We start from the raw sequence: 22,813 nt of genomic DNA, 5'->3' as shown, positions 1-22,813 counted from the left end.
CTGTCTTTTATGAAAATATTTCTCAAAGGAAAAAACAGCTGGAATTATTCAAATAAGTACAGACTTAAAAATAAAAGAGGAAAAAAGAATCTTATTGTTAGTTTAAGAATAGAATCTATACACATCAAATCAGTAAGTCTAAAAGAAATAAATATCACCCCACTGTAACCAGACATAAACTGATTCATAACCAATATAGAATGATAAATTAAACCTTAGTAAATTGATTCAGAAAATATTACTATTACTAATAATATGCTGAAGAAAATTATCCATTTTCTAAAATGAGAGCCATACTGTTTGCTAAAATCAATATTTTAATTTATTTTTTTATCAATGAGTTTCCAAAGACCATTTCAAATGCTACCTCCTTCATGAAGCTTTCTCATAAAGCTTACTACATAGTATAAATTTAAAGATAAATGTTCAAATTGAATTAATGGAATAATTAGCAATATGAACCATTAGTAAGACTAATCTGGGATGATTCCACCAAAGAGTTAAAATAATAATGCCTGTACAATATGAAGAAACTGTATTGAAAAAGTGAAGGTGCTAAGAAAGCATCCCAGAGAGAATAATGTGGACGATGAGGAGAGGAAACAGAGTGAGTGAGGAATGATCAAAGAAAGATAAACAGTTCTGTTTCAATATATCAGAGCTTCTAAGTACAGGCATAAATATACTACCTGGGTGGTGACGGTAACTGACACACACACGGGTACTAGATCTGTTGTTGTTGTGCAGCTGCTCAGTCATGTCCAGCTCTTTGCAACTCCATGAACTGCAGCACGCCAGGCCTCCCTGTCCTTCACTATCTCCCTGAGTTTGCTCAAACTCATGTCCATTTAGTCAGTGATGCCATCCAACCATCTCATCCTCTGTCGCCCCCTTCTCCTCTTGTCCTCAATCTTTCCCAGCATCAGGGTCTAGATTTGTACAAAGTCTCAAAGTTTATGATCAATATGGGTGGTTAAGGTAACTGACAGACACAGGTACTAGATTTGTAGAAAATCTCAAAGCTTATGATCATTGAGTTTATTTCAATAAGTGACTCCCTAGAACAACATAATTAAAATAGCACTAACTATAACTAGTTTCCCTACTATGGAGCCTGGCTTCATATCACCTTCCTTATAATTAGGACAACCACACAATTATCATCTAAACTGGAACACCTATGAGAGTGAAAGAGAGTGCTATTATTATTCTAGAACAGAAATAAACTAAGACTTATTCCATGCAAACTGCAATGTATGAACACCCACATACAGCCCATTTATAGGCCTATCTCTGGCCACCATGATCCTTTCTCAAGGTTCAGCAAAAATCATTTCAAAAGGTACACTCACTTTCTTGCACACTTCTACTTACTCAAAGCAAACAAAAGGAATCACAGCTCTATCCAGTTTGATAATATCTATCTCCCCAAATCATCACCTAGTTTATGAATTATTTGATGAACATATGCCAGGCAAGAAAGAATGGTAAGCCTTACCAAAAACAAAATGTCTGCTCACATCAAACAAAAGACAATAAAATCAAAAGAAATGACAAGTCAAAGTATACATGTTTGTTTGAGATCCTTAGATTCAACTATTTTAGAACTAGGGCATTATCTCAGCAATAATTATATAAATCAGAAGTAAAATGGGTCTTACCTTGGGAACTTTGGGAGGACTCTGTAGAAGAGGAACTACTATCTGTATAACTCTGTGGTTCTTCCTTTCCTTCTTGAATAGATGAATTACCAGCCTCTGCCACCCTGGAGGCTTGTTGTAATGTTTCTGTGACCAGCTGCCTTGTTTGTTCACTAACAACTGTGGCCTGAAACGTCACTGGTTTGGGTTTAATAAGAACCTAGAAGACAAGTGGAAATACAACAGTATAAATTTTTGAGCATTTAAAATATGTTTAACTTCTAGATCATAATAAAACAAATATTTTCCTGACGTGGAAAACAGTACTCTGTCCATTTATTATACTTTGGGCACAGCATTGATCACCACAGACAAATTCAATCTATGAATCAATTATACCAGGCCACATATACAGTTCATGCTACAACAGTTACAATCCTGACAAGAGCCTTTGCTCTGTTTTTTCTTGCCTAAAATGACTTCAGGAATCATTTTACAATCTGCAGTTATATAGAAGAATGATAGCTACAAGCTAAGGACGGCAGAACAGAAAGACACAAGGAGCCTAGATTCCCAGGGGAAGTGTGTGTGTGTGAGAGAGATAGAATTTAAGCATTTGTGTATACTATACATAGTCAGCATAAGAGGAAAGATTTCCCGTGTGTGTGTGTGTGTGATAGAATTTAAGTATTTATGTATACTATACATAGTCAGCATAAGAGGAAAGATTTCCTCAGATCTCCCAGGAGAATTTTTGAGTCACAATAACAGTCCAGGATTTCCTTCCTCTAAATATTTATCAACATAATAAAAATAAAACCCTAATTTGTTTAAGCCACTGTTCTTCAGGTTTCTTTTTAGCAACCAAATGAAATTCCTAATTAACACACCTGCACAAAGTAATCTTGCTTAGGACCTAAGTCATCTTGTAAGAAATCTCCAAAGGAACACTAATTTAGACAACTGGGTGTGCGTGCATGCTCAGTCATTTCCGACTCTTTGCAACCCTATGGACTCTAGCCCATCAGGCTCCTCTCTCCATGGGAATCTCCAGGCAACAATACTGGAGTGGGTTGCCATTCCCTCCTCCAGGGGATCTTCCCCACCCAGGGACTGAACCTGCATCTCCTGCATCTCCTGCATTGCAGGCAGACTCTTTACTGCTGAGCCACAATTTAGACAACTACTATAGTCAATAAAGAACATGTGACAAATCAACCTTGGCAAAGGTCAAAACCACACAGACAGTAGAACAAGTGAAACGGGAAGAAAGTTTCACACTGAACCATTCAATTCAAAGTGTGGACTCCAGGAGTTAACTTCAATGGGGTACATGGAATGAAAATGTTACTTCACCACAATTATTTTTTACTTCTCCATTTATATGAATCTAAATCTTTCAGGCTCTATTAAGTCACCCATTTCCAAAAATTCAAGAATGAAAACATGGGTTATGACAAAGATGATGGAGCAAATGTAACTGTTGCCACTGAAATTTAAAGCAATTTGACCTTATTAGAAAAATCACAAAACTAATGCTTTTGATATATAAACTATTTGGCTATAATATTGAGGGAACTGACTCTAAAGGCAAACTATTATAGATAAATTATCTTTTACAAAAATTCTAAAAATGGCATTTTTCAACCAAAGCTGACATCATTTCCTTTGATATTCTCAAGAAAGTAAAGTACCTGAAAAATAAACAGTAGCCCACCAACACAAGATTAAATCCTGAGCCTCAATTTCCCAGGTAAATTTCTAGAAAAGCTCCCTTATCATTTACTGGTTGAAAAATGAACAGATCTTTACTTTCTCCATTGTTTAGGTTTCAAGGAAATAAAATTTATAAGTAAATATCTCAAGTGCTTTCAAAGGTCATATAAGCTTACACAAAAATATTCTTTGACAGATTATGAATAACTACTATCCTCTGTCAACCATCTACTTCTCAAATAACAACATACACCTTCAGCAAATTTTACTCCAAGGGGATTCTATTCTCTAATTTTTGCTCATGACATGATACAAATATTTAATTTTTTTTAAGTACTGAAAAGAGAAACACAGGTTTTGAAAACAGACGGTTATAAACACTCAATCATAACTTTTAATAATCTGGTTCTTTCAATGTTACTCATCTTTTTGTTCAGATTTCTACCTTGGAATTTTAGGAATTTGAAATATACCAGAGTCAAGAAAAATCACCATATCTTAGCATACCTGTGTTTTCCCTTGCTGCCCATATACAATTTTTGTTGGGATGATTTTAGCTGCTGGTTGAACTGTGGAACCTATACCTTTTGGCTGAGTTACAATCATTTTGGTGATGGGTCTTGTAGCAGTGATAATAGCTGGCTTTGCTCCTGTTGGCACCGTCTGAATAGTCTTTTCTCCCTAAATTGAAGTCAGTAAATACATGAGATTTATATACATTTAAATGGGAAAAAAAAGTCCTTTTACTGAAAAATCATAGAAAAGTTTTACCAGGATGATGGGGAAAGGGTTGCAAATTGTGCAACAAAGTATAAGCTTCCAGGTGATCAAAAATGTTAGACCTAGTTGAAATGATCTTAGAAGTCATCTGACCAACCTTCTGTCCAAAGAAGGCAGTAAATATTTCTTGGTGAGTGAATTTTAAAAATTACCTTCTTTAAGAATACTTAGTATTCTCTGTCATTCACAGAATATATATACTAAAAGAGTCAAAATTTAGAGAGTATATACTGTTATCTCTAAGTGTTGGAACTACAGGTCGTGCTCCCTCAATATTCATCTTTATGTGACAGTTTATATGAAATAAACATATGTGTAATAAAAAAATTAGTGTGCATTCTACCAATAGCTAAATGTTCACATACAAAATAAATTAAGTTTCCCAAATATGAAGTTATAAGGCTATATAGCAGAATGTCTATGTGAAATGGTGTGGGCAAGAAATGTAATCAGCAGCAATATTAACATTTTTTCTGAGGTTACACTGGAAAATACAAAGAAAAAACTTAGGACATTTCCCACATTAGCATGTTACTAATATCACTTTAGTCTACTAACTAGATAGTTTAAGCCCATTAACTTTTCACCATTTTCTACATTTTCATCTGCTTTATTCTTAAGTACTATTTTCTGATCATTTATGGAGTCAATACTTGAGCTTAACAAATTAAATTCAGTCATTTTACTAAAGTACTAAAATTTTTTAAAAATTAAAATCCATAAAATTAAAAAGGAAAATATCTAAAATTTTTTCACCTTATCAGTTTTTCTTTTCAGTCACCATCACCTAAATGTGCAGCCACTGAAATTTAGCAGCCAGTAAAAACAAAACACCTAGGTGAACTGGCAAAAAGGTAATTACTCTGTAAATTTAGGTTAAATGATTACAAACTTCACAAGTTTAAATATCTGCTGCAATAATCTAAGGAAAACATGGAGTGTCTGCCAACCGTGCGATTACTTATTTTAATACATAACACACCCTTCACGGCAGCATCTCTGGAAAGAGCTCTATAATCATTTGCCAAGAGCTGCTAGCTTGCAACTGGGCGTGCCCTTTTATTAAGAAGCTCAATGGGCCCTGTCCAAGTAAAATTATAAAGACCCATTCAAAACAGACTAGCAGGCTTTTCTGAAAAAGCTCTTTTGGTGTGTGTGTGCATACATGCACAGGTGTGTGTGTGTGTGTGTGTGTGTACATGCACAGGTAAGCAAGTTACGAGTATAGGTGCATGTACCTATGTGGTGAAGAGGATGGTCTTATACCCTGATCTTCTTGTTTGACTATCATTTCTTGCATCAAACTTTTTGCTATTAGATATATATAGCAGCTAGTACTCACATATACTATTTTTATATCTATATGACCATAGGACCTAGAGTACATGGTACCCCTCTCTTTTAATATCAAGTTCCATGAAATTACAAACCATGTAATTTCTGAAAATCTATATTCTAATTCTGGCTTTATTTTTGGCTTACTATGTGAACTGAGGCTGGGAATAATCTATACTTTCCTACATGATGAAAATATCTAATACTAGACACCCACCAGCACTGTAAAGACTATGATGCCAAGGAAGCCACTAGAGATCAACTACAATGAAGCATAGTATTCTTTTTTCTAGCAAAGTAGAGATACTACCAAACCTCTATAGTTAAGTACAAAGAATAATAACAGTAAGAAGAAACAATTTATTGAGGACTTATGGGCCAGGTACTGTTTTAAGCACTTTTAAAACAGTTACCAGTTAGTTACTCATAACTCAACAAACTCACTGGTAGAGATCACCAATGTACAAATGAGGAAATTATGGATGAGAGAAATGGAATAAGTTAGCCAAACACCTATGATACTCAGAGACAAAGCCTAGGTTTGGCTAACTTCAAATCTCTTAACCTCGTAACAATTGCCTTCAGAACTATAAATGCATCTCTAATTTACTTGATTTTTTTTCCCACTAGCTCAAGAAGTAAAAGTGAAAGTAACAAATCCTTATCATTAATTTAGTCTTAGCGGCAAATACTTCTCTTTGCCTAGCCTATGTCCAATACGAGACTGGTATCTACTGGCCATAGGCAGCAATAAAACTGTCCACTGACAGAGTTCCCTCTGAGTTAAGCTGGTAAAATCTTCCATCTGAACCAAGCTAAGACTGAAATCATGGTCATAAGCAACATAGTCAATAGCAACATGTTTTAGAAACTACTGTAAAAAATGGCATCAATAGGTGGTGTTTTTTACATCACAGCAGGAGTAAATCAAGCCATTCTATCCATTGTGGGTTCTAAAGTCCTTAGACAAATATTTATATAGCTGGTCTTTAAAATCCTCAGTGGACTGCTCAGTCTGTAGTTTAAGCTCTTACTTACTCCAGCATTTAGCAACGTTGTGACAACGTTTTTGCCCGGGAGGCCTTGAATGGTCGTTCCTTTTCCTGTAGTCTTTTGCACAACAATCACATTGGGCTTGGAAGTCATGGGGATTGTAGTGATTTTGGTAGTCGTTCCTTAGAGAAGGGGGGAGAAAAGGAGGCCTGAGTTAAGGACTAGTGATATTTGGTTATTTCTATTCATGTTGTACACAATTAAATACATGTAGTCAGTGTCACCCCAGATGATGTCAAAGCTGTCATGAGGATGAAAATGAAGGCCTTGGAATAATAAATTACAAGTTGTCCTAGAATGAAAGAATATTAAGAATCGATTCTTACAGCATTCATCTTTTTGGAATCTGAAGACCTACATAACAAACTCAGAATCTAAATATATCACCATCTGCTTCCCTATCGATATTTTTCTTCTGACTAGTTCACTGGAACAAATTAGACTATTTTATGACAAACATTTCTCCCAAACTCAATAGTATTACCTGTGTGACTAGTATGACAGGAAAATGCTTCAAAAAAAGAATATAAAAAAGGATAAATGTATATCAAAATTCTCATATAACACTAAATTGTAGAGAAAATTTATGAAAAAGAAATGTCATTTATTTTTATGAGAACAAAAAAGAAAATAAACACTAGTCCCAGACCAAGTCAGATGAAACACATACTCTTATAATTTCCAACACTCTGAAAAGTCTGAGGATGAAACCCTAATTTATATACTTAAATATATAAATTTATATTTTCAATCATTAAGTTCTATATAATAGATCTATATCTACCAATCCAAACATATTAGTATCTTACCCTCTCCCGCACATACTTCCACAATATGTTTCTCTTCTATCAAATTTATCTTCCTATCATATTCATACCCTATATTCTTCTAATTGTTCAAATTGGAAATCCTGGTGCAAATCTTTGATTCTTGCCTTGTCTTCACTCTGCATCCTCTAACAAAATAACAGCCCCTTAGCTCCAACCATATTTTTTTATACCACTGACTCCTCAGTGTTTAGCACACACTGTATTGCAATTACTCAAGTTATCATTCAGTGAGTATACAAATGAACTAAATTTGTCATAACAAATGTCTTCTTTCAAAATGTTATCAATGTCAGCTCAACAGATAGGCCCACATCTCTCTTGCTTTCCGGTATCTTCTCCCTATTTCAAGCTTCTCTGTCATGCAAATAGCTCTGATGTATCCTGCCATAGCAAACATTCTTAAAACAAAACAAAACAAAACACCACCTCATTTCATCATGCCACGAACCAACAACATGTGAAACTGGTCAAAAGCCTTTCAAATCCTCACTGCATTTCGTTTCAACTTGCCTTCTTCGGTTTCAAAATCCTTTATAATTTGATCTTATTTGTTCCCACTGCACAATGTACACCATAATCTCTATAGTTTAACGAGTATTTTCTTTTATTATGGCTTCCTATTATCTACCACACAAAGACCAAACTCTTCAGCTTAGCCCTCCAGGTTCCATCAGACTTTAATTTTCAGGATTACCCAATATATATCTCTTCTTCAGTGTGCTGATTTCCACATCAGTCCTTGAGCATACTAGACCCAATGCACCCTTTATACCTAGAATTTTTTCTGGCTATGCAAACAGGCAAGTCATAGTTTTCCTCTACAGGCTTGCATATCATTTATCAAATGACTAAGCACAGAATGGATACACATTAAATACATGACTGATTAATATACTCTTGAGAAGAAAAATTAAAATTTTATTATTTTCTACTGGGAAACCTTAGCATTCTCTACTATAGTTTCGGAAATAAGATTGATAAGAATAAGAATGTTCTAGTTATGTATCAATTTTTGGCAATCTTGTTACAATATAATACACTTGCCATCATCTAATGCCTCTATCAGTCCGAGGTAACATGCTCAGGTTACATAAAAAAGCACTTTTGTCCATGGGCCAGTTTCACAAATATTTTTTCCTTTATCTGTGGTCTGTGAATAGTAAGCTGTTAAAAGCCACAAAAACCAAGCTGCCTATTATTTACTTATATCAACTTTAACTCTTATTAACTCCAATTCCTCATGTGATTAACTATGATGCCTTCTCTGACAATGCTCCCTCATCAAATATTTGGTTAATAAAAAAATGTTTTTAGAAAGTAAGCATTAAATACTAGCTCAAGGAAATGTAAACCAAGCTTTAATTTTATAGCAAAGTATAAGGGTCACATTTTTGACAAAACTTACTTAACAAATGAATTATCTTTATAACTATGAAAATATCAAATCCTTTCTATTACAGGTGTGTCAATTTGTGAGACAGCTGCAAACCAAGTTCACTAGCTTAACAAAATGGGAGGCAGTGTGTTAGAAAACTGAAGAAAAGGGCATAACATAAGGAAAAGCAAGTACAGTATTATATTAAGATAGAATACGATTTATAACTAGAACTATCAAATTGTAAAAATTTAAAATTCTAATAGTATATTTTTGTATCTCAGGTGATATCTATTATATTGAAGTAAGAAGTATTACTCATTTAAAAAAAAGTCTTCCTCTATACTTTCATAGCATTCAGCCTATAGTTCTCATGTTACAAGACAATGTATGAAGTTCACCTGTTTAGCATTCTGTAGGGCACAGAATATCCCTTGTGTACATCACTGTTTATCACAGCACCCAACCCCACATCTAGCTCATAGCATATTAGAGAACTCACCTAGACATACAGTCCTTACTTATAGAGTCAACATACAATAGGTGCAAGTAACTGTGAATCACATTTGGATCATAGGCTATGACACTGACGCATTCCAGAGATTCTTATTCAAAAATAAGATGCCTGTAAAACTTTGAGCCTTATGGAACGCAGGTGTAAAGAACACAAATTAATTGGCCTAGACTTTATTATTCACTGATTCTTAAATCACTCTGGCAATTTTGGTTTTGGGGGTAATTTTTTATATGTTACTCTGCTCAAAGAATGAACAAATGAATATAACGAATGAACAAATGAATGTAACGAATGAACAAATATATACAAACACTAGCCCCTTGCCTGGACATTGTACTAAAGATAAGGGGAATCAAAATCAAGTCCTGCCATTGTCATAGGTTCTCATAAAGTCCTTAGATTCAAGATAATGAGTTTACCTCTAAAGGATCCATCTTCTGCATAAAACAGACACGATTTTTCAACCAACTTTCAACAAAGCTCACCAACAGACTTACGTATCTGATAATTCTATATATACACACACACATATAAGTAAATATCTGACTGCATAAATGACTAACTGCAAAAACAGTCATGCCTTCAACTTAACTGCTTATTCTAATAAAAATAAAAACTTGACCTTTCTGGAAAGTACTTTGGAAGCATGAATTTGCCTTCCAGGACATTATACAAAGGAAATAAGAATTTCATATAATAATTTATGTATAATAATATTCTTCATAGGATTATCAATGAGAAAAAAATTGTTAGGTAACCTAAAACATTCAGCAATGAATAAACAGTTAAATTATGGTGCATTATAGGAGAGAATATTGTATAGTCATTAATCTGGGGTGTGAGGTATCAAAATACATTTAATGGAATGAGAAAATGATATTATTATATGAAAAAAGATTAAAACTGATTATATAGATCTATATTTAATTTTTAAAATATACATATATGCACAAAACATTTATACAGAAATCTAAATAGAAAAAGGAATAAACAGAAATATACACAGATTATTTCCCTAGATGGCAAAAATTATAGGTTTTTAGTTTTCTTTGTATACCTTTCTGTATTTTCTAAATTCCCCACAATAAACATAAAAGTATTATTTTTTTTTAAAAAGCCTTCCATTCTCAAAGCCAGATGTATGAGTGTATTTTAAGAAAAGCATTTCTTTTTTGTTGTGGGGGTGGTGAGGGCATTGACTCTAGCATCCAGCATCGGATCACAGATTAAGGTAGAAAACTGTCTAAATTCATTCAACCTGGCTTATTGGTTTACTGTGAAAAGACAGGGATTGAAAATTTAAAAACTGACCAATAACCCCAGTATCATGGAACGAGAATATAATAAGAAACACTGACACGTAACATAAGGATTAGTTTAAAGTACTCAGAAATGAGAGAAGTTCTTTAGAATGAAAGTGTCAAATAGTGAAGCAGAGGTAGAGGCAAAACGAGCCCCACGCAATGAATACAGCTATTTCAGCTGTGAGCCCATTATACCCTACAGTGCTGAAAAAGTTTAAGAGCTCTTCCTCTACGTATCTATACACTTGAAATAGCAACTAACCACCAGTTACTTTATATTTTAGAACAAAGGTATGTTTACAAGTGTAGGGTATATACCTCACTGCCTCTTTGCTTCTAGGAAAATGTGCTTGTGTATACTGCTCTAACCTCACACAAAGCAGCTAAATCATAAATAAGGTTTGAAACCAAGAGGCTTCATGACATTCCTTCAAGCTATATGGTATTAAGAACTTATACCTAAATAAAGAAATACCCTATGGTCATAAAAAGTTATACACTAATAAAAAAACATGATTACTTTTTGAAAAATAAAGTTTAAGTGCGTGCTCTATACTATTTAAAGATATTGTCAGGTAATAAATTACAATCTAGTTTTAACTGTGTTATTTAAAATATCCTCTTAAAAGCTGAAGTATGATGATTCTTTCCCTACTGGTTTCACCCTCCTTAGTTTGGCAAACATCAAAGTTTCTCACTTACACTTAAAGAGCAGAGCCAAAGTTAGCAGCTTTAAATATAGAGCTTTATGCCAATACCACGACCTGCCTTGTTTTTTTTCACTCCTTGAGTTATCAGCAACATCATATTACTGCCAGGAACTTCAATTCCTTCACTTTAAAATGTCAGAACAATTCACTGGGGGCATACAAAATACAGCTAGTCTACAAAAATGGTAGACAGTAAAAGTCCACAGGGCTTGCCTGGTCAGAGATTATTCACATCATTTTAATTAAAAAACAATATTCGATGAAAATAGACACCATGTTAACATTCCACTTCAGGGTATACAACTCAAATATTGCAGGAATAAATGAGCCATTAAAAACCAGGTAAGGTTCTAAAATACCAATAAATATTAGCTTTCATTATCTGAGTTAAATATTTTTAAAAAGTAAAAAGCCATTATAAATGGTGAAAAACAAATAAAAATATTCAAGTATTTTTATTTTTAATAAGCTAAAATGACATTAGTAATTGAAACTATGAGATTATGATCCTGCAAACATATGTAGACAAATAAATACTAGTCAGTAATTGAGATTATGATCCCACAAACATATTTAGACAAATAAATACTAGTTCTTTCACTGCCTAGTTTATGTGGCTTTGGACAGGTCACGTTCATCTCTTGAAATGTACAATACATCTATACCTATAAACTGGAGATGATACCAACTATTTCAGAGTTTTGAGGTAGAAATGAATTGATAGATGGGACAATATTTTATAAATGAAACATCTCTATGCAAATGTAAACTATAATCCTCCCATTCTGATTAAAAGCAACTAAATGTTCTTTCTATTTTTAAACTCTCAAAAGCTTAACATGTAAAGATTTTATACTGGAACTAAAAAACTATACTTAATCACTAGACATAAGGGCTAAAAACCAAGTTCTAGATTTCTAAGCAGAAAACTGAGATCAAAACAGTATCCCTTGACAGTGAAATGTTTTTTCCTCTTATTGGTCACCTATACCTTTAACATATTTCAGATATACCTACCAGAAACTATATTACTGCTAATTATCTTGCCCCCCAAGGTAGCTAATGATTTGGGTACTACTGTAATAATGCTACCACTGGTAGTTTTCACGTAGGTTGCAGCTCCAGGGGTTGCAGCCATCCGACCTATAGATGGGCTCACTGTTGGCCGAGTATAGGTTGCCTGTGTGCCTATAAAAAGGGAAAAGCCAAGAAAAAAACTTGTCATCACTTTTAGAAGAATGACAATTTATACAGTTTAACTGTAATTCAATGTAATCTACATTGCTTTAACTTGAAAATGGAATTTCAAGGTGTCAAGCCATTAAATAACAATTTACAGCCAGTTTTCAATGCACATAGCAAGAACTACAGCCAACTCAATTTGAATTAACTTTACACATAAAATTTTGTGATGTGTTGCATCAAATTACTAACCCCAAGAAAAGCATAACTAACTCTGTTCCCTTCTTCCACTACCCTTCTTCCACTAGCTTGGTGCCAAAAGAAACTTAAATTTAATCATCTTTCCTGCCAGAGCATTTTAGATATTTCTGTTATAGATTTCAAGGTCTCCGCATCTGTTTTATGCTCTCAGTGCCAAATCCAACGTCAGCACTCAGCAAATAAGGCAGTATATTGTTTGCCTAAAATTTTATAAACTTTTACTGTTTTGTACTCTGCTACCCTCTAAATATATTTCCATCATTAGAGAGTTATTCCATCATTTTACTAGAGATTAAAGTTGTAGCTGCCAAGAGTTGCCAGGAATATTTTTTAACTGAGAAAATTCACTATTTACATATTTCCTCAACTTTAACTGACCTGTTAGAATATTTTTCTTCATATCTCTCAAAAAGATTTTACACTCGTACCCACTATTTTTAGGACTTTTTCTTTCCCCCAAACAGGAACTAAAAATTAACCAGATTAGCCTATTGTAGCATCTCACACATCTGGTAACTCAGAAACACTATTCCTAAGTTTCTAAAACTGTTCCTAAGAACAGTTAGTTTTGAGGAGAAAGAAGATAATTCAGGTAACACTTTCTTCAACTGAAAACATTTTTTTCATAATTAGGTTCAGAAGTCACTGTAATAATCATTTTCAAAACCCCCCTAAAATTGGTTTTATCCAGTTAGTATTTACCATTTTAAAATACAATCACTACCCAAAAAAAGGAAGAAGCGGAGGAACATTAAGTAGAATTAAACTGATTACAAACATACATCTAAATCAGAAAAACAAATCTAGTACAAAATAAATATGCTATGAAGATACACAGCTTGAATTAATTATAACTGGAAAATATTTCAACGTTAGCTTTTGTTTTAAATTTTGCAGAAACATTTATTCTAACATAGATATATAAGGATACATTATTTTTCACTACCTTTCCCTAACATGAGGAATCACATCTTTGTACAAAATGGAGAAAAGTTTTGGGTGAAGAATGATAGATTCAATAAAAGAAAAACTGTTTTTAAAACATAGGCTTTGCAAGAAGATGAAGTATTGCAGAATGGCGGTTGTCAGGGATTGGAAGCAGGTGGGAATGGAGAGTTATTGTTTAATGGGCAGTTTCAGTTTGGGAAAACAAAAATGTTTTGGAGCTAGATGGTTGTAATGGCTGCAAAACAACGTTAATGTACTTAATGCCAATGAACTGTACACTTAGAAATGGTGAAAATGATAAATTTCATGTTATCTATATTTTATCACAACCTTTTTAAAAAAAGTTTTGGGAGTCAAAGAGACCTGGATTCAAATTCCAGTCCTGTCTTTTATAGACTATGTGGCCATGTGATGTTGCTTAACATAAGTCTCTGTTTTGTTTCTGAAAATGGAGACATTAAAGCTTAAGGGAGACTAAGGGTAATGTTTATACACACTTTTACATAATGGCCAATAGGTGATAGCTTATAAACTTGAGAAAGGAATCATTTTACACTCTTCAGATTCTATCATCTAAATTGTTGTTGTTCGGTTGTTAAGTCATGTCCGACTCTTTGCGACCCCATGGACTACAGTATGCCAGGTTTCCCTGTCCTTCACTATCTCCTGGAGTTTGCACAAACTCACGTCCATTGAGACAGTGATGCAGCCAACAATCTCATCTCATCATCTAAATTTGGCCCTCTTCAAAGAGTCTGGCAAGAGTTACACCAATTTAAAATAACACCAATGGATAATACTAATTCTAACATTAATTTATAGTAATGGCTATTATAGTAATGGCTAGTAAAGCACTCTCCTGGGGACTTAACATACCAGATTTGGTAAAGGTATTATGATCACATAGAAATAGACAACAGAAAAGACTGAGAGGAATTAAACTGGTCAAAGTCACAAAGGATGGTACTATTTCACTTCCTTGGGCCACAGTCTGGATACTCTCATACCTGGGTAAAATGGCATCCAATGCTTCTCTCAGTCAGACTAACACTTACCATACAATAATGTAACAACGATTCTCAGCCTCATCAGGGTGAGATTCTCTTGGGCTGGGACTGCGTTTTCATTCACTCAACAAATCCTGACTGAACACCTACTTACAGATCAGCTCTACATACATATGGTGAATAACACAGATACGGTCCTTTATCCTCATGGAGCTCATGAGCTAATAAAGTAATTAACATCAAACAATTGACAAAAAAGTACCTAAGTAATTAGAAACTGTAGTATGTGTTACAAAGGAAAAGAAGAGGACCATGACAACAGCAGAGAGCTAATTCGAGTTGGGAGGAGGGAAGAGTCAAGAGAGGCCTCTTTAAAGAACTGTCTCCTGAATTTCTATATTCCCAATGTCAAGCAAATTACTGAGTCAGAGAAATTACTCAGTGAGTATGATGAATGAATGGACTGATGCTCAAGATAACTTACCAGTAGGAGTGGTTACCAGTTTAGTTGTCATAATTGCACCATTACTGCTAACCACCATAATAGGGGAATTGCTACTGGTAGGCAGAGTTGCTGTCACTGGTTTGGGTAAGATTTTACTTGGTTGAACTTGTTGTGTGATGATTTTAACACCTTTGAAAGAAGAAAGATAAATCTCAATACAAATTATTTTTTAATAACGTGGTTTATATCAACCCAAGAGGGCAGCAGTTATACACATTTACTGAGTCTTGACTAAAGAAGCTTTCTTTCATATTGATAAATAATACTCTTTTAACTTTTATCCCTCAAACTCCTATCTTTCCAAATTTCTTTGATTCAGGAATATAATTAAAATACAAAAACTATTTAACAAGTTGTTAATAAAAAATGATTTTTGTCTATGATTACATCATATGAGAGCTTTCAAACCAAATTAGCCATTGATCTTAACTTTCACAGACAATCTGTGTTCTATGCAAATACTTGGGATGAAAGGATTAGAAGACAAAAATAAGTTAATGTAGCTTTTACATATTCTCTACTCTATCAAAGATTTTTCTAACCTCTTAAGATTACAAAAAGCAAGAACATTTTCTTTTTGAACCTTTTATTTTTAAACTTATTTTAAAGTATTTAAATAGCTCACTTTGTCAAAAGTAAAGAATATGCTGTTATTGAACCTACATAAAATACACATGTGGACAAGAATTTGAAAACAATATATAAAAATAAAATTAAAATATTAGGGTGGTGATGTTATATTTTTCATACATTTTTCCATTTAAATGTTACTGTTACATTGACTTTCCAAATTTCAGATGTCCATTTAAAAGAAATCTCTCATGCTAACAACAAATTTAAGTCCTAACAGCTGTTAACTAAGGAAGGAAAATTTTGGTAACACTTTTTCCCCACTAAACTTCACTGAAATAATTCATGGAATACAATGTATTTCAATAGACAACTAAAATTTTTATTACTTTTTTGGATGGTGATTTAGGTTAAGATATGAGGTAGCAAACAAATATATTTATTTAATAGCCTTAAATAATTATAAAATACTTATACCCAACAAAGAAATTAAAATAATAACATCTAGGCATAATTAGTCAAATTACTTAATGATCTTTATGACTCAGCTTTCCATTCATAAAATAAAGATAATATTAGTATATATACCTTCTAGGATTGTTGTGAAGATTAATTATGGGAAAATTGTGAGTTGCCTAATACATAGCAAGGATTCAATAGAAAAAAAAGTATTACTACTGTATAAACAAATTCTTATTATAATAAATCATAAACTATAAAGCTGTAGGGGAAAAATGATTTCTAGAATTATCTCATTAATGAATTACAACAATGCTTAAGGTACATAAAGAAGATAACTCCCATGCTTTTAAAACCATTCCTCTCATTGTTGCAGTAAATAGGAAAAAAGAGGAATTAAGTTTTTTCTTTCCCTTTCCTGAGAACAAAGAAGATAAAGAGAACAGTCAGCAGGCCTGATCATTCCTACTTTTTACTTTAACTGTTCCTAATCTGTTGTTGTTCAGTCACTCAGTCGTGTCTGACTATTTGCGACCCCGTGGACTGCAGCATGCCAGGCTTCCCGGTACTTCACTATTTCCTGGAGTTTGCTCAAACTCATGTCCATTGAATCAGTGATGCCATACAACCATCTCATCCTCTGTCAGCCCCTTCTTCTCTTGCCCTCAATCTTTCCCAGCATCAAGGTCTTTACCAATGTCTACTCTTCACATCAGGTGGCCAAAGGACTGGAGTTTTCGCATCAGTCCTTCCAATGAATATTCAGGGTTGATTTCCTTTAGGATTGATTGGTTTGATCTCCTTGCTGTCCAAGGGACTCTCAAGAGTCTTCTCCAGCACTGCAATTCAAAAGCATCAATCCTAATCTCTAGTCTGTAACTAAGATTGCTTTTCTGCCCCCTAACTCGACATGAGCTACATTTTGCACCTATTATCCTTTGACTCTCTGTGAATTACATCCTGAATCTGGTGCTCACCTTTATAGCACTCGCTTCATAGACCACCCCTCATAGTTTTTCTCTTTTTGCACTACAGAAAGAAGGCCACAGGGCTACCAAACTGCCAGATTCAATTACTGGGTTACCTGATGCCACCCTATCATTGTTTTTAGAAACAATGCAAGAGGAAGAATACAAGATCCTTACACCTTTGTTCCTCATCATTGACTCCTGACTGCAAGCCCTCATCTTATATAAGCTCTTAGACTCCTCATAGAGGTGGAAGTTCAGGTCTTGAGGCATGAGGCTGTTGTGTCGCCCTCTGCTGCTGCTGCTAAGTCGCTTCAATAGTATCCGACTGTGCGACCCAACAGATGGCAGCCCATCAGGCTCCCCTGTCCCTGGGATTCTCCAGGTAAGAACACTGGAGTGGGTTGCCACTTCCTTCTCCAATGCATCAAAGTGAAAAGTGAAAGTGAACCGCTCAGTCGTGTCTGACTCTTAGCGACCCCCTGGACTGCAGCCTATCAGGTTCCTCCACCCTCTGCTGGCTGAGGATTAAAGCCACCTTTCTAATTCCTCCAAACTCTGTCTTCGTATTTTTTTATTCGGCTTCAGAGGGCAGAGAAAGCCAAGATTTTGGCCCTAACATCACCAAATCAAAACAAAACAAACTGTGTGGTGTGCTCAACTGCTCAGTTATGTCCAACATTTTGCAACCACATGGATTGTAGCCAACCAGGCTCCTCTCTGTATGGAATTTTTCAGGCAACAATACTAGAGTAGTTGCTATTTTCTCCTCCAGGGGATCTTCCCAACCCAGGGATGGAACCTGCATCTTCTGTATCTCCTATACTGGCAGGCAGACTCTTTACCACTGAGCCACCTGGGAAGCCAATTGTGTAGTTCAGTTCAGTTAGTTCAGTTCAGTCACTCAGTCGTGTCCCATGAACTGCACCATGCCAGGCCTCCCTGTCCATCACCAACTCCCGGAGTCCACCCAAACACATGTCCATCAAGTCGGTGATGCCATCCAACCATCTCATCCTCTGTTGTCCCCTTCTCCTCCTGCCCTCAATCTTTCCCACCATCAGGGTCTTTTCAAATGAGGCAGCTCTTCACATCAGGTGGCCAAAGTATTGGAGTTTCAGCTTCAAAATCAGTCCTTCCAATGAACACCTAGGGCCGATCTCCTTTAGGATGGACTGGTTGGATCTCCTTGCAGTCCAAGGGACTCTCAAAAGTCTTCTCTAACACCACAATTCAAAAGCATCAATTCTTCGGCACTCAGCTTTCTTCACAGTCCAACTCTCACATTCAAACATGACCACTGGAAAAACCATAGCCTTGACTAGATGGACCTTTGTTGGCAAAGTAATGTCTCTGCTTTTTAATATGCTGTCTAGGTTGGTCATAACTTTCCTTCCAAGGAGTAAGCGTCTTTTAATTTCATGGCTGCAATTACCATCTGCAGTGATTTTGGAGCCCAGAAAAATCAAGTCAGCTACTGTTTCCACTGTTTCCCTATTTGTCATGAAGTGATGGGACTGGATGCCATGATCTTAGTTTTCTGAATGTTGAGCTTTAAGGCAACTTTTTCACTCTCCTCTTTGTGTGGTAATGGATGTTAATTAAACTTATTGGGGTCATTTCATAATACATGCATATGTCAATCATTATGTTATACACCTCAAACTAATAATATGTTATATGTCAATTATACCTCAATTTAAAATAAGCAAATTACAAAAACCATTCAAGAGATTGATTTCTGACAAGAAAGCATAAGGAGTTCTGCTGACAATGAAACTGGTGAAAATGATTTTTCAAAAATAAATAAATAAAACCAACCAATGAAAGGCTCTGGTGACAGTCCTAAGACTAAATGAAAAACATCTATTCAAGAATACATTTAGTAAGACAGGGGAAATCTCTAATATTTAAACTAAGACCTGTTCCTCGTCATCCCTCCCTACATGTGAAGCAAGGACTCCTCTCCAGACTGCCATAGTCAAGGGCACAGTGTTTCCTCCTTCTCCAGCTCCTAGTTGGAGGGCTTTCTTCTGAGGAGTAGAAGGACTTCAGCTTATCTCATCCTGCTCCCTGGTACCTGCTGCTAAGTCACAGGCCACTGCAGTCAAGAGGTGGCTACTCCCTTTTGCCCAGCCCCCAATCCATGGCTCTATCTTGGGCAAAAAGCCTCTGAGAATATTAGGCTCGTGACCACTCTGGCTTGTAAGACAGTGGCTCCACCACTGGGGAAAGCAAGCCGAGAGGATCTCAGGCTGCTTGCCCACTCTCCCACACTTGACTTCACTGAGTGCTGTCAGCTTACAGAGCAGGGGTAACATACATAGAAAAGACTGCCATGACCCTACCCCCAGAGTTCCAGAGCTGCCTGAGGATAAAAACAGGTCTTAGATAGCTCCCTAGCCTCTTCCCAGAGAAACTGAACTCATTTGTAACAGAGCATGGAGAAGTTCAAACCTAAGGGTGCTCTCAAAAACAGTGGAGGATGTGACGAAAAAGACTAGAGATTTCTTCAGGAAAATTAGATACCAAGGGAACATTTCATGCAGAGATGGGTACAATAAAGGACAGAAATGGTATGGACCTAACAGAAGCAGAAGATATTAAGAGGAGATGGAAAGAATACACAGAAGAACTATACAAAACAGTGTCTTAATGACTCAGATAACCAGGATGATGTGATCACTCACCTAGAGTCAGACATCCTGAAGTGTGAAGTCAAAGGCCTTCTGAAGTACTATACGAAAAAGCTAGTAGAGGTAATGGAATTCCAGCTGAGCTATTTCAAATCCTAAAAAGTTGATGCTGTGAAAGTGCTTCACTCAATATGCCAGCAAATTTGGAAAATTCAGCAGTGGCCAGAGGACTGGAAAAGGTCAGTTTTTATTCCAGTTCCAAAGAAGGGCAATGCCAAAGAATGCTCAAACTGCCACACAACTGCACTCATTTCACATGCTAGCAAGGTAATGCTCAAAATCTTCCAAGCTAGGCTTCAATAGTACATGAACCAAGAACTCCCAGATGTACAAACTGGATTTAGACAAGGCAGAGGAACCAGAGATCAAATTGCCAATATCCATTGGATCATAGAAAAAGCAAGGGAATTCCAGAAAAATACCTACTTCTGTTTCATTGACTATGCTAAAGCCTATGACTGTGTCAATCACAACAAACTGGAAAATTCTGAAAGAGATGGGAATACCAGACCACCTTACCTGCCTCCTGAGAAACGTGTATGCAGGTCAAGAAGCAACAGTTAGAACCGGACATGGAACAACAGACTGGTTCCAAATTGGGAAAGGAGTACGTCAAGGCTGTATACTGTTACCTTGCTTATTTAAATTACATGCAGAGTACATAATGCTAAATGTGGGGCTGGATGAAGCTCAAGTTGTAATCAAGATTGCCAGGAGAAATATCAATAACCTCAGGTATGCAGATGACACCACCCTTATGGCAGAAAGTGAAGAGGAACTAAAGAGCCTCTTGATGAAAGTAAAAGAGGAGAGTGAAAGAGCTGGCTTAAAACTCAACATTCAGAAAAGTAAGATCATGGCATCCAGTCCCATCACTTCATGGCAAATAGATAGGGAAACAATGGAAACAGAGGCAGACTTTATTTTCTTGGGCTCCAAAATCACTGCGGACAGCGACTATAGTCATAAAATTAAAAGACACTTGCTCCTTGGAAGAAAAGTTTTGATAAACCTAGATAGTGTATTAAAAAGAAGAGCCATTACTTCACCAACAAAGGTCCTTCCAGTCAAAGCTATAGTTTTTCCAGTAGTCATTTATGAATGTGAGAGTTGGACCATAAAGAAGGCTGGGTGCTGCAGAATTGATGCTTTTGAACTGTGGTGCTGGAGAAGACCCTTGGGAGTCCCTTGGATTGCAAGGAGATAAAATCAGTCAATAATAAAGGAAATCAACCCTGAATATTCATTGGAAGGACTGATACTAAAGCTCAAGTTCCAATCCTTTGGTCACGTGATGTGAAGAGTCAACTCATTGGAAAAGATCTTGATGCTGGGAAAAATTGAGGGAAGGAGGCGAAGAGGGCTGTTAGAAGCACATTGACTGAAATCACCCACCCTGGCCAGGCACCATAGTAATCATTTGTTTGAGTTATTTTATGACAGGAGGTCCTCACAAGGAACACGGAACTAATAAGCCACCACTAATCAGAAGAGTTTGGGAAAGGTCAAAAGGAGACACCATGTGTCCAACTACCTCCCAGTATCCTTCTTGCTGGCATCCATCTTGGCTGAGCAATCCTTGGCACCACCAGGAAGGACTCTGAGTCAGAACGATTGGCCAAAGACAACCAGGAAGCTAACCCTGCCACCATAAAACCAGAGACTGCAAGCCACGTGGCAAAGCACTTCTCCTGAGTTCCCTTAGCCTGCTGCCCTCCGCCAAGCAACCTCTTTCCCAATAAAATCTCTTGCTTTGTCAGCTCATATGTCTCCTTGAACAATTCATTTCCAAGTGTTAGACAAGAGCCCACTCTCGGGCCCTGAAAGGGGTTTCCCATTCCTGCAACAGGGCAACAGAGGATGAGATGGCTTGATGATATCATCGACTCAATGGACATGAGTTTCAACAAACTCCAGGAGATACTGAAGAACAGGGAAGCCTGGCATGCTGCAGTCCATGGGGTCGCAGAGTCGGACTCCACTTAGCAACTGAAAAACAGTGGAGAAGTTCAAGCCTTAGGGTATTTCAAAACAGTGGAAGATGTGATGAAAGGCAATTCTATAAGTAGAATCATGGATTTGATTAAGATAGACTATAGGCCAGATAGTTTGTAGAAGAGAGACGAATAGTAAGGAAGCTGAGAGGAACCCTCCTATGGTAAGAACAAATATCAAAAATAGACCTTTGAAATTATTCCTTCAAAGAAGCCACAATTTGCAACAGTTTGTAGAGCAACTTATGCTCCAGAGCATTGTTGGATACAACAGAGAAATCAGTTAGTGAAGTTTAACAACTAGATGTGGTCAGGAAAAAAGAAGAAAGAGCCATACCAATACCACTGTCACCTCAGAATAACTGGGCATACCTGGAGCTGTACCTCCCTAAGGAAAAATAGTGGGGGCTTATCAGTAACCTCAGATATGCAGATGACACCACCCTTATGGCAGAAAGTGAGGAGGAACTGAAAAGCCTCTTGATGAAAGTGAATGTGGAGAGTGAAAAAGTTGGCTTAAAGCTCAACATTCAGAAAACGAAGATCATGGCATCTGGTCCCATCACTTCATGGGAAATAGATGGGGAAACAGTGGAAACAGTGTCAGACTTTATTTTTCTGGGCTCCAAAATCACTGCAGATGGTGACTGCAGCCATGAAATTAAAAGACGCTTACTCCTTGGAAGGAAAGTTATGAGCAACCTAGATAGCATATTCAAAAGCAGAGACATTACTTTGTCAACAAAGGTCCGTCTAATCAAGGGTATGGTTTTTCCTGTGGTCATGTATGGATGTGAGAGTTGGACTGTGAAGAAGGCTGAGTGCCGAAGAATTGATGCTTTTGAACTATGGTGTTGGAGAAGACTCTTGAGAGTCCCTTGGACTGCAAGGAGATCCAACCAGTCCATTCTGAAGGAGATCAGCACTGGGATTTCTTTGGAAGGAATGATGCTAAAGCTGAAA

The 22,813-nt window shown here is 36.2% G+C and overlaps 1 protein-coding gene across 16 annotated transcripts in view; it reads right to left on the bottom strand.

Moving 5' to 3' along the window:
• EMSY (EMSY transcriptional repressor, BRCA2 interacting) overlaps positions 1-22,813 on the bottom strand; it is an 80,829-nt gene that overhangs the window by 22,051 nt on the left and 35,965 nt on the right. For 13 of the 16 annotated variants that reach the window (XM_070803943.1, XM_070803930.1, XM_070803935.1 and 10 more), the window contains 5 exons: positions 15,143-15,292; positions 12,278-12,448; positions 6,510-6,646; positions 3,864-4,037; positions 1,662-1,860 (listed from right to left, as the gene is read on the bottom strand). In XM_070803943.1, coding sequence (XP_070660044.1) covers positions 1,662-1,860; positions 3,864-4,037; positions 6,510-6,646; positions 12,278-12,448; positions 15,143-15,292 — 831 coding nt within the window. The remainder of the gene's footprint in view (positions 1-1,661; positions 1,861-3,863; positions 4,038-6,509; positions 6,647-12,277; positions 12,449-15,142; positions 15,293-22,813) is intronic. The other 3 variants (XM_070803938.1, XM_070803937.1, XM_070803942.1) reach the window with 3 other exon arrangements.

This window comes from Bos indicus, chromosome 15 (assembly GCF_029378745.1).
Source record: "Bos indicus isolate NIAB-ARS_2022 breed Sahiwal x Tharparkar chromosome 15, NIAB-ARS_B.indTharparkar_mat_pri_1.0, whole genome shotgun sequence".
Classification (NCBI taxonomy): domain Eukaryota; kingdom Metazoa; phylum Chordata; class Mammalia; order Artiodactyla; family Bovidae; genus Bos; species Bos indicus.
The sequence above is the reverse complement of the archived record's forward strand: the minus strand, read 5'-3'. Positions and strand labels throughout refer to the sequence as shown.